Source organism: Chiloscyllium punctatum, chromosome 37 (assembly GCF_047496795.1).
Source record: "Chiloscyllium punctatum isolate Juve2018m chromosome 37, sChiPun1.3, whole genome shotgun sequence".
Lineage (NCBI taxonomy): Eukaryota > Metazoa > Chordata > Chondrichthyes > Orectolobiformes > Hemiscylliidae > Chiloscyllium > Chiloscyllium punctatum.
The window spans coordinates 20,048,635-20,062,053 of NC_092775.1; the positions used below are offsets into that span (position 1 = coordinate 20,048,635).

At 40.7% G+C, this 13,419-nt stretch overlaps 1 protein-coding gene across 2 annotated transcripts in view; it reads left to right on the forward strand.

Moving 5' to 3' along the window:
• The window catches only part of osbpl2b (oxysterol binding protein-like 2b), a 65,485-nt gene that overhangs the window by 26,766 nt on the left and 25,300 nt on the right, over positions 1-13,419 (forward strand). For both annotated transcript variants that reach the window (XM_072556413.1, XM_072556414.1), the window contains exons 3-5: positions 4,463-4,612; positions 9,980-10,127; positions 10,401-10,476. In XM_072556413.1, coding sequence (XP_072412514.1) covers positions 4,576-4,612; positions 9,980-10,127; positions 10,401-10,476 — 261 coding nt within the window. In that variant the 5' untranslated portion in view covers positions 4,463-4,575. The remainder of the gene's footprint in view (positions 1-4,462; positions 4,613-9,979; positions 10,128-10,400; positions 10,477-13,419) is intronic.

Genomic DNA, 13,419 nt, shown 5'->3' on the forward strand with positions numbered 1-13,419 from the left:
TCATCTGGTTTAATTTCTTTATTGAGACTTTTAGTGACTGGTACAATGATTGATTGATGCTGGTTTGCTAGGCCATATCTGAGGGCAGTTGACTTAACCACACTGTTATGGATCTGGAGTTACATGTAGGACAAACCAGGTGAGAACAATATTAGAGCTTAAAAATGTGTTGCTGGAAAAGCGGAGCAGGTCAGGCAGCATCAAAGGAACAGGAGAATCGACGTTTTGGGTATAAGCTCTTCTTCAGGAATGAGGAGGGTGTGCCAAGCAGGCTAAGATAAAAGGTAGGGAGGAGGGACTTGGAGGGGCGTTGGGAATGCGAGGTTAAGGTGAGGGTGATAGGCCGGAGAGGGGGTGGGGGCGGAGAGGTCGGGAAGAAGATTGCAGGTCAAGAAGGCGGTGCTGAGTCTGAGGGTTGGGACTGAGAAAAGGTGGGGGGAGGGGAAATGAGAAAGCTGGCCATGCGGGGTCAGTTGGTTCCATAGACAGGTGCTGAGGAAGGAGATGTGGCTGTGGTAGCGAGTCTGTTTGAGGACGTGGCTGAAGAGCTTCAGGGCAGAGGAGATAACCTGGGGGGTGCAGTGAGAGAGGGACTCACTGAGATCCTTGTAGTGGGAGGAGGAGAGCTTCTTCAAGGAAGGCATCCTTGCAAGAGGATTCCCAGTAGGTTAAAATCAACTAGGAGAAAGTGAGGACTGCAGATGAAAAGCTTCAGGGCAGAAGAGATGACCCTACCTTTTATCTTAGCCTGCTTGGCACACCCCCCTCATTCCTGAAGAAGAGCTTATGCCCAAAACGTCGATTCTCCTGTTCCTTTGATGCTGCCTGACCTGCTGCGCTTTTCCAGCAACACATTTTTAAGCTCTGATCTCCAGCATCTGCAGTCCTCACTTTCTCCTGAGAACAATATTAGTCAACCAGATAGGTTTTTCCAGCAATCAGCGATTGTTTCATGGTCATCATTAGATTTTTAATTCCAGATGTTTGTTGAATTCAAGTTCCACCATTTGGAATGATGGGATATGAGAATATTAGCTGAGTTTCTAGATTAATAGTCTAGCAATAGTACTACTGGGCCATCATTAACATTGTAAAACTAGGGACTGCTATCAAAGTTTGACATTGAGATAATTGGACTGGTGATCAAAAGCTTGATTAAACTCTGAATAATATGATCTGTGTGATTAGAGCAAGGATTTTCAACCCTTTTTGCTTCTGCGGATCCCCTTTCATGATATATAACAATCAATGAACATATGTAACATGGGAAAAGTATTTTTATGTATAAAAATGATTAATTATGCAGTTAAATATTACTTAGGTTTTACTTGATAAATTTATTGTTGGTCCTGGTCATTAATTGTGGCATGGTACCAAATTGGGGCACAGATGAGGGGTTTGGTGAAATGTCACAGGTGTGAGCTACATTGTGCGTGCATGAACAGCCATATTCAGTTAAAGGACTTTGGCTGAATTTACTTCTTCTTGTGGCACTGAAGCGTGATTTTGAAATGTCACTTGAGATGTAGTTAGATTACATGATGCCTGCATTCTCTACCTTCTATGGTTATTTTTGGCAGTCCCCTTGAAACCTCCTCAAGGATTTCGAGTGATTGGATAACTGGTATAAAAATTATGTTCTTGAATGTTTGATTAGTCAGATCCCAACAATATTGATCATGAGTTTTTCAAACAATCACCTGGTTGAAATGTGCTGAGTATTAGTCAATGAAGATTGTTGATTTTACAGATTTTAAACCGTTATCTTTCACAGAACTCTTTCAAATCAATGTACCTACTAAATAACTGGATGAGTAATCCCATGGTAGCATTAAAATGGATTTTTCCTTGAGCTTTGACTATGAACATTCTTATTCTGGATTAGTGGTGCTGGAAGAGCACAGCAGTTCAGGCAGCATCCAAGTAGCTTCGAAATCGACGTTTCGGGCAAAAGCCCTTCATCAGGAATGAAGGTAGTGAGCCTGAAGTGTGGAGAGATAAGCTAGAGGAGGGTGGGGGTGGGGAGAAAGTAGCATAGAGTACAATGGGTGAGTGGGGGAGGGGATGAAGGTGATAGGTCAAGGAGGAGAGGGTGGAGTGGATAGGTGGAAAAGAAGATAGGCGGGTAGGACAAGCCCGTCAAGTTATGGGGACAGTTACTGAGCTGGAAGTTTAGAACTAGGATGAGGTGGGGGAAGGGGAAATGAGGAAACTGTTGAAGTCCACATTGATGCCCTGGGGTTGAAGTGTTCCGAGGCGGAAGATGAGGCGTTCTTCCTCCAGGCGTCTGGTGGCGAGGGAGCAGCGGTGAAGGAGGCCCAGGACCTCCATGTCCTCGGCAGAGTGGGAGGGGGAGTTGAAATGTTGGGCCACGGGGCAGTGTGGTTGATTGGTGCGGGTGTCCCGGAGATGTTCCCTAAAGCGCTCTGCTAGGAGGTACCCAGTCTCCCCAATGTAGAGGAGACCGCATGGGGAGCAACGGATACAATAAATGATATTAGTGGATGTGCACGTAAAACTTTGATGGATGTGGAAGGCTCCTTTAGGGCCTTGGATAGAGGTGAGGGAGGAGGTGTGGGCACAGGTTTTACAGTTCCTGCGGTGGCAGGGGAAAGTGCCAGGATTCGACGGTGGGATGTTTGGGGGCGTGGACCTGACCAGGTAGTCACGGAGGGAACAGTCTTTGCGGAAGGCGGAAAGTGGTGGGGAGGGAAATATATCCCTGGTAGTGGGGTCTGTTTGGAGGTGGCGGAAATGTCAGCGGATGATTTGGTTTATACGAAGGTTGGTAGGGTGGAAGGTGAGCACCAGGGGCGTTCGGTCCTTGTTACAGTTGGAGGGGTGGGGTCTGAGAGCAGAGGTGCGGGATGTAGACGAGATGCGTTGGAGGGCATCTTTAACCATGAACATTCTTAGTTTTCCTTTTATGAAGACTTGAGCCTTTCTTCGTTCAATTCACAATTGTATTTTAAAGCTTGATGAAAAATAAATGAAGTTTCACTTCAGATTAGAAGCTTACTGCAAATATAATGGAACTTTCTGAAAACAGTGCAAGTGTTCTACTTGAAACAGGCTGAGGCTGCCTTAGTCCAGTTCCTAGTAAGCTTGCACCGATGAGAATGTGTATAGGGTATAAGCAGGCAGGGAGAGAGTTAAGCTCTGAGTTTTGTGAAATGAGAGGTTCAGCTGAGCATGACTCCGATCAGGTACAAACTTGCAGTTAACAATGGGGTGCTGGAGGCAAGGGTAATGGGTTAACAATGTGGAAAAGCATTCATTATGTAGAGCCATTTAACAAGATGAGGTAGCATTCAGTATGTGAGGTTAGTTTAATAAGTTGAAAAGTATTCACTATGTGAAGCCAGTTATTCATTGCGTAACAGCAGATGGCTTAATGTTTACTGTTGATGCTCACTGATTGTAACAGTCACTCAGTTAATATTTATGTTGCCTTATCTGGCTGCTCCTCCCTGTAAAATGACTATTTAGTTAATTGAGAAACTGCTGTTCCAGAGAAGATTGTGAGCTCCTGTCCCTATGCACATGGGCGATCATTCTCTCTCTGTACAGGGCATTGTCTGGAATAACAATGAAGGAGGTAAAACTATACTGTGTCTCTGAATGTTTGGCTTAGATTGAGGGGGGAAATGGGATGACACGAATATCTCAAGTTCTTCTATAATTTCATTCCAATTGTTCTTTCAATCTGTCATAAAATGGGTGACAAAATAATAGATTTGTACAGTAACATACTGTTTGGTGTTGTACATTTTTTTGAAAAATGAGGAACTTTACTCATCAATCTAGCTGGGTATCTGGCTGTTCGATGCTTTAGCCTGAAATGGGAAAAGCCACTTTCCCCAAGAATGTATATTTCGCATCGATCAATGCAAAACCTGCAATACTTCTGACTGGTTTCGCTTCATATCAAGAAACAGTAGTAGGTGATTTACTATTAAAACTTGTTGGAGTGGAGAGACACCACTTCCAATTCACCTTTTTTATAAAACATTTTTGCTAGGCTAACATTCTACTGCTGTACACCCAGCCTTTCAATCAATATAAATTGAATTGAATTTATTGTCATGTGTACCGAGGCACAGGGAAAAGCTTTGTCTTGCGAGCAATTCAGGCAGATCACAGAGTTAAGTAGCATAGATAAGTAAATAATAGGTAAACAGTGGCAAAAACAAAAACACAGGCACAGGCGAATGTTAAGAGTTTGAGTCCATTCGGTATGCTAACAACAGTAGGGCAGAAACTGTGACGAAACTGGCTAGAGTGTGTGTTTAGGCTTATGTACCTTCTCCCTGATGGTGGAGGTTGTAGATAATCTAAATTCTTGTAGTCCTTCCCAATTGGAGATGGGAAAAATTTAAAAATGTAATGACTTTAATGTTTATTAATAGCTGGCTAGTAGTCCTGATTTCAATTTGTAATGTGTTGTTTTTTTTGTTTTTAGGTAGTTGAACATAGAAAATCAGATCAAGAAACTGTACTGTCTAAAGAGAACAATGTGCTAAAGTGCCTTCAATAGAAAAGAAACAAGAGTTTTAATTTGCTTTCAAAGGGAGGATGAATAGTGAGGAAGAGTTTTATGATGCTGTTACAGGCAAGTACCTGGAGTGTAATTTGACAATCACATCCTGTACCTTTTTTGATACTTGTTTTAAACCTACTTAATCAGTGTTTCTCATAGAGGATTGAAAGTCAAGCTGTTAAAAGCTGTTTATGTTCTATTCCAGGTTTTCAGGCAATAGCATACTGTTCCTTTTTTTTTGCCACAAGGCTCAGTTCTTCATTCCAGTTACGAAGACAACTTCTATAGCATCTTCAGTAGCCTCCAAAATGATATTAATACTCTAATATTATTGATGCATATGCTATAGTTAGAAGTATCTATCTCTCAGTAATTTGAATATGTATATAAAGAGTCTCTAATTAGGGATAGGGAGTGTACCTAAAGTCTCATGGTAAGAGACTTACTGTATTGGAAAATATTGATGCATAATCCCGATGAGTGAAAGATCACATGCATGCATCACTTTCTAGGCGATATTATGTTAGTTGTAGAGTAGATTACATATATTGTATTTTATGTAATCTGTTCCTAATTGGTTGATTCACAATTATTATGGTGCAGAGGATGATCATTCGACACATTGTATGTATCAGCTTTCAATTGAGCATCATAATTTGGTGCTGACGTGAAAATATATTTGAGGCTTGTTACACCTGAACGCGGTTACTTCACAGGCCAAATCAATAACTAACAGACTCAATTAATTGAGGCATGAAAACAGACTATTGGAGAAACTAAGCAGATCTGGCAGCATGTTTGGACAGCGAAAAGCACTCAATACTTTGTATACATTATGCCTTCTTCCGAACAGAATGACTGCTAAAGAAGGGTTATAACAATCTCTGAAGATTAATATAAAAATAAAGATGGTCTCAAGGCCTTCTACTTCATCCTGGAAAGAAGGCCTGAACCATTCCATCCACTACCGCCCTTTCTTTCCTCACTTTGATCAACTTGTACTTTTAACTTTTCACTTTCTTTAAGTGAAAAGTATGACCATGGATACCCGTATAGGCCTCAGTCTTGCCTGTCTCTTTGTGGTATACAATCTTACTCAGACCCCTCCACTCACGTCTTTCTCAAGTGCATTGATGACATTATTGGTACGGCTTCCCTCTGTTGTTTGGAATTGGAAATATTTAGCAATTTCGCTTTTAATTTCCATCCTGCCCTCAATCTTCAGCTGGTCCATATCGACTCCTCTCTTCCTTTCTTCAGCGTCTCTGTTTCCATTTCTGGGGATAGGCTGGTCATTGATACAAACCGACTGACTCCTACAGTTGCCTCAAATATAGTGGGATGCCTTCAAAAATGAGATAGCTTGAGTCTAGAGGCAGTATGTTCCTATTAGTGGGAAGGGTAAGGATGGTAGGTGTAGGGAATATGGCTTGACCAGAAAAGTTGAGGCTCTGCTCGAGGGAAAAGGAGGCATGTGGCAGGTATAAACAGCTGGGATTGAATTAATCTGTCGTGAAGTTTAAGGGCAGTAGGAGTACATTAGGAGGAACCAAGAGTGCAAAAACAGATAGCTTTGGCAAATGGAGTAAAGGAGCATCCAAAGAGATTCCATAAATATACTAAGGGCAAATGAATAACTAGCGAGAGATCAACAAGGCTGTCTATGCATGGAACTACAGGAGCTGAATGAGATACTAAATGATTATTTTGCATCAGTATTTATTGTTTTGAAGGATATGGAATCCAGAGAGCTTGGCATAATAAATAATGACATCTTGAAAAGTGTCCATATTTACAGAGTAGGAGCTGCTGGACATCATACAATGTGTAAAGGTGGATAAATCCCCAGGACCTGATCAAGTATATCCCAGAACTTTGTGGGAAGTTCAGGAAGTGATTGCTGGGCCTTTTGCAAGATATTTGTATCATTCATAGCCACAAATGAGGGGCAGGGAGACTGAAGGTTGGCAAATGTGGTGCCATTATTTAAGAAAGTTGGTAAGGAAAAACCAGGGAACCATAGAATCAAAGGCTGGTGAACCTGATGTCAGTGGTGGATAAGTTGTGGATCTACATGTATTCCGGAGGGCTAGGATTGATAATGGAAAGTCAACATGGGTTTATGTGTGGGAAATTGTGTCTTACTAATCTGAATGAGTGTGTTGAAGAAGTGACAAAGATTAATGAAAGCAGAGCAGTGGAGAGCAGGGGATATTATCTATACAGACTTCAGCAAGGTGCTCAACAAGATTCCACATGGTTAGATGGGTTAGCAAGGTGGAATCCAGATGAGCTGGATACAAAATTGGCTTGAAGGCAGGAGACAGTGTGGTCGTGAAGGGTTCCTTTTCATACTATAGGCATATGACCAGCAGTGTGCCTCAAGGGTCAGTGTTGGATCTATTACTTTGGGTCTATTATTTTTTGTCATTTATATAAATGATTTGATATGAATATAGGAGGAATAGTAAGTTTGCAGATGACACCAGTATTGGTGATGTAGTGGACAGTAAAGAAAGTTATCTCCAAGTACAATGGGACCTTGATAGATGGGCCAAGGAGTGGCTGGTGGAGTTTAATTTAGATAACTGTGAGGTTGCATTTTGGTAAGGCAAGTTAGGTCAGGACTTATACACTTAATGGCAAGTTCCTGGGGAGTGTTTCTGAGCAAAGAAACTTTGGGTTGCAGGTATATAATTCCTTAAAGCTGGAGTCACAAGTCAACAGGGTAATGAAGAAGGCATTTGGTACACTTGCCTTTATTGATCAGTGCATTAAGTGTAGAAGGTGAGATGTAATGTTAGGCTGTACAGGACATTGGTGAGGTCACTTTTGGAATATTACATTCAATTCTGGCCTCCCTGCTATAGGAAAGATGTTGCTAAACTTGAAAGGGTGCAGAAAGGATTTACAAGGATGTTGCTGGGGTTGGAGGGTTTGAGCTATTGGGAGAGTCTGAATAGGCTGGGACTTTTTTCCCTGGTGTTTTGGAGGCTGAGGGGTGACCTTTTATAGAGGTTTGTAAAATCATGAGGGATATTGATATGGTGAATCGGGGAGTCCAAAACTAGAGGTTTTGGGATTAAGGTGAAAGGGAAAAGATATAAATGGGGCCTGAGGGGCACCTTTTTCACATACAGGATGGTGCATGTATGGAATAAGCTGCCAGAGGAAGTGATGGAGGCTGGTACAATTATAACATTTTAAAGGCACCTGGATGCTTTCATGAATTGGAAGGGTTTCAAGAGATATGGGCCAAATGCTGGCAAATGGGACTAGATTAATTTAGGATATCTGGTTGGAGAGGATGAGTTGGACCGAAGCGCCTGTCTCTGTGCTGTACAAGTCTATGACTCTATACATCCTCACAGACTGCTTTCTGTAAAGACAGTATTCCAATCTCCTGGTTTCTCTGTCTCCATTGCACCTGTTATAATGATGCTACCTTCTGTGGACGGTCTCCAAATTGTTCAAATTTTTCTTCAACTGAAGATTCATCGTTACCATGGATATTAGAATACTTATCCATGTTCAACCCATCTCCCACACTTCTGCCCTCACTACCTCCTTCCCCTGCCACAGCAATGTCTCTCCCTGGTCCACAGTTACCACCTCACCAGTGTCTGAATCCAAAAGATTGTAAAGCTGCTATTTTAGTCACCTCCAATGGGATGCCACGATCAGCCACATATTTCCCCTCCCCTCCCTTGTCAGCATTTCGAAGGGAACGTTCCTTCTGGAACAATCTTGTTAGGAATGGAGGAGGAGTGTACATCTCCACACACTTTCATAGCATCTTCCCATGGAATCCCAGAAGGTATAATACCTGCCCGTTTAATCCTCCCTGTCACCATCCAAGGCTCCAGATATACCTGTGATTTACCTGTGCTTCATTCAGCATAGTCTACTGCATTCACTGCTCACAATGTTATTTCCACATTGTGGAGACAAAAGGCAGGCTGGGTCACTACTTTGCAGAACATCCACATTCCGTCTACAAAAATGACCCGAGCTTCCTATTGCCTGCCTCTTCAACACACCACCATTTTCCCACACTAGCATATCTGTCATAGGCTCCCAGGACTGTTCCATCTAATCTCAGCACAAGTTTGAAGAACAACATCTCATTTTCCGTTTTGTGGAAGCGTCACCGGACCCAAAACATTAACTCTGATTTCTCTCCACAGATGCTGCCAGACCTGCTGAGCTTTTCTAGGAATTTGTTTTTGTTTCTGATTTACAGCATCTGCATTTCTTTCGGTTTTTATCTCCTTTTTCTGCTTAGGGGATGCTGCAGCCTTTAGTACTCAACATAGAGTTCAATAACTTTAGAGCCTCATTCCATCCTTTCACATTTTCTTTTATCCACCCCACACCTGGTCCAGTTCTGATATGGGTTGCTTTTAATACAGTCGACCATTCTCACTTACTACTAGGCCCATTATCATATTGTATGGGTTGCATTCAGCACATCTAGCTCATTTTTTCACTCTTAGCTCTTGGTATCACTTATTTGACTTCTCTTGTGTCCTGGCCTGCTATCCATAATCTCCTTAATTACCTACCCCTTTCATAACTCACTCTGTCTAGGCTGACTCCACCTATCTGCTTACCTCTTTTCCCCCCTCCTACCCCACTTTAGTGTCAGCTTATTATTAACCAGCACCTATGGAACCACGAGTGTGCTGTTTGATTAAAAATTCCGTTTGATCAAGAGATCCATTTAATCCAATGATGGTTCATAAGATGCCACTTAAAACAAAGTATGCTGTACTATGTTACAGTTATGATGAAGAGTCACCAGACTTTAAATGTGAACGTTACTTTCTTCTCACAGATGCTGCCAGACCTGCTGAATTTCTCTAGCATTTTCTGTTTTCATTTCAGATTTCTACCATCCATGTTTTTCTTCAATTAATAAAGAATTATGTTGAATAAACCTCTGCCTTCACTAATAATTTTCACATTTATTTTCAAAGTTCTGCAAGGTCAAGATCAGTGTGTATAAATGATATTTCTATGATTCTTCACATTAATGGAATCTATCTGGAAGAAAAGCAAAAGGCCAAGTCAAGTAGTTGCATAGCTTTTTTGACATCGGATTCCTTTTTTATTGTTCATTTCAATTTATTTTGTGCAGTTAATTATTTTCTTCAAAGGCAAAGTTGAGATTTTTTTTTGTTACCTTACAGTAGTTGAATGTTTTGAAATTTATTTGCCACGCTAGCTACCTCTGTCAAAAAAGAAGAATGAATTTGGCTGCCTGGTACTTGACACAAAATTTGTAGAAAATGGGAGAAAGTTATTTTCCTTATTGGATATGGTTACCTAATGTCTACAAAAGATATAGAACATGGATTGCATTTTCATATTCATTTTGATAAGGCCTAATTTATAAAGTAGATCAGATAGATTTCATTATATATGTTATTACTTTAGGGTTTGAATCGGATGATTCTGAAACCAGAATGGATCCAATGGTGTCAGATGATTCGTTGAGTTTGTTCAGTAAAAGTGAAAGCAGTGTATCTGATCAAAATGCTCACAACAGAGAATCAACCCAAGAAAATGGAATTAAGAAATATAGGTGAGTTCAACTATGGTTTACAAAATTTTGCTTAGTATATGGCCTAATTGAATACAGCAGGCTTTAAAATGGGAAATAAAGATGGAGCAGGTCAGTTAGGTGGAATAGATTTTCTCTTATTCCAATAGAATAATTTCTTCTCGTAAGATTAATTTTTGCAGTATTTTGAAATACTGTAATGAAGAAAAACTATTGCAGTATAACATGTTTTAACCCTCATTGAGTCCTTCAATTTACACCAGTCGACTGTTTTTCTTCTCCTTTTTGTTACAGAACTTCTTTACCAGCTCCAATGTTTAGTAGAAATCAATTAAGTTTGTGGAGTATTTTAAAAAGATGTATTGGACTGGTGAGTATATATTAACTGTTGATTTAAATCCATTTTGGAGATGAAATTGAATGCTATTTTTCACTATGGTACTGCCAGTGGTATTTCTCACCTTACGATTACCCTTGATTATTGTATAAGTTTGGGTTTTGTCATTGAAAGGACCACATTTTGTAAATTTTAACAATCTGTGTTGCTCACACTTTCCATTTCCAAGCTGTCCAACTGAAGGGGAGCATGTCATTGCTTGATTCTGCTTAAATGTAATCAGTCATAGCTGAAGTATCTTCAGCAATGGCTTTCGCTACAATCCCAGACCTCAACCTGTGAACATCTCCAAAAACTAGTCATTGACTGCTATCTGTTGATCACCTACTTGCAATTCCTTTGTGTCTTTGTCCAATGCAGGTGTTATCCAGGTTTATCACTCTTTCGGTTATTCCCATAGTTTCTGTCTGTCAGCTACTTGTCCAATTTCCAGTTAAATTTGGGAAAACTGCCCCACTCTGGCCAATGTTTCTAATATGTTTTTGTCACTTCCACACTTCGACCATTCCAGCATTCCTGATGTGGAGGAGCCGGTGTTGGATCGGGGTGGACAAAATTAAATTCGCAGAACACCAGGTTATATTCCAACAAATTTATTTGGGAGTACTAGCTTTCGGAGCAACGCTCCATCATTAGGTAACTGTGGTGCAGGACCATAAGAGACAGCTTTTGTAGCAAAAGATTACAGTATCATGCAACTGAAATGATATATCGAACAAACCTAGATTGCTATTAAGTCTTTCATCTTTTATAATAGGTTGCAAGTTTTGATTCATTAGTATGTAATTCTCAAAGCTTCTTTTCAGTCAAATCCTCGGGGTAACTTGAGGTTTTATTTTTTTAAAAGTGACAGCTCAGACAATGCATTAAAGGTGTGAGGTTAGATTCTGTCTGTATCTCAATCTGGAGTCAAACTGGTTCTACTTTCAAAGTGAAATTTATAAAATGTTGCATGGATGGACTCCCTGCATTGACTGTCTGCCGATTTTGTGCTTTCTGAGCAAAATAGAAAGTATCTGGAAGTATACTTCTGTAAATGCAAATTGAGAGAGTCTGCGAGAGTGAGTGTGTGTATGTGTATGGGAGAGTGTATGGTGTAGTAGGGTCACCTGTAGTGTGACATGAACCCAAGGCCCCAGTTGAGGCCATCCTCATGGGTACCGAACTTGGCTATCAGCCTCGGCTCGGCCACTCTGCGTTGTTACATATCCCGAAGGTCGCCTTTGGGATAGTCACCCGAAGGTCTGAGGCTGAATGTCCCTGACCGCTGAAGTGTTCCCCGACTGGGAGGGAACACCCCTGTCTGGCGATTGTGGCATAGTGTTCATTCATCTGTTGCCATAATGGCTGGTCTCCTCTAGATTAAGTTTTTCATCTTTTAGTTGCAGGTTTCAGTTCATTAATCTGTAAATTCCAGAACTTCTTTTAAGTCACATTCTTGAGATAACATAACTAAAGTTTTATTTTTTTAAAAAGTGATATCTCAGCTCAGACAATGCATTAAAGGTGTGAGGTTAGAGTTTGTCTGTCTCCCAACCCAGTCAGACTGGTTCGTTTCCAAAGTGGAATTTATAAAATATTACATGGATTGATTGTCAGTATTGACTGCCTGCAGATTGCTTTTTGAGTAAAAGAGCATGTATCTCAAATATAATCTGCAAAATACATCACTTCAATTGCATGATGCTAATCTTTTGCTATAAATTCTGTGTCTTATTGGTCCTGCTCCACAGTTACCTGATGAAGGAGTAGCGCTCCTAAACTAGTGCTTCCAAATAAACTGTTGGACTATAACTTGGTGTTGTGATTTTTCACTTTGTCCAACATTTCTGACTGACTTTCTATTCTTCACCCTCTAAAATGTCAGATGACTGAAACTCTTCTGTCACATTGTGTCGTCATTGTTCTTGCCCATCACCCCATTTCTTGTTGAGGTATGTTGACCTCCAGGCTTCCAATTTAAACTTCTCAATTTCAAGTTCAAATTCACTTCATAGCTTCACCTCCCCGTGTTTCTTCACCCTGAAAATGCTGCTTGTTTTGCTTGCCCTTCACTCACTTAAACCCCTGGTCATTGCAGCAATGTATGTTCGAAACTCTGAACTCTGTCTCTAAATATTTCCACAAATATCTCTTCTTTTAAGGCCATTCTTAAAGTCAACTTACTTTCCCAAAGTTTTGTACTGCTTTAACTCCGTTTCAGTTTTATCTGTAAAAAATCTCTGGGCAATACCTTGGGATATGTTTCTACATTATCAGGGCATTATAAATGTAAGTGCAAGGTGTTGACACCTGAAAATATGGATAGAAACAAAAAAAAGGCAGAAAAGAGAAATGTCATTTTTCTGTTGCATATTTTTGACAGCTTTTCTTTTTTAAAAAAATTTATTTTGCCTTTGAGTTAAGCAATGCGAGGAAAACACTCTTAAAGTTGTTCAGTGCAGCAGGACTTTCTTTCAAGCTTTGAAGCCTTGGGTTCAAGTGACAGTTCTGAGACAGCACTTGCTGTCAGTGAGACTAGCTCAGCAATATTCTTGAAGCAGCATCCTAATTCGTTATTTTTGAAATTCACCGCTGTATTAATGACAGCAAACTGGGCTCAATCAGAAAGCCAGGTACTCTAGAGTCTTTGCATTTTCAAGGACCCTCATGAATGCACCCTCAGGGAAAATAAGTTAGGTAATCGGAATGAGGGAAGCTATTAGGCCTCTTGACTTCTTGATTGCAGAATTTGGGCTGCTTCACAGACTCCTCTTTGGGTGGTGAAACCTCCAGCTCTTAAAATTCCCAACCTGAATTATTGAAGCAAATTCACCTGCATTAGACACTGCCGCCTTCTATGCAAGGTTGAGTGTTCACTCCCAATCAGTCCTGAGTTATATAAATTGACTGCTTGTCTCCATGGTGCAGGCAGCT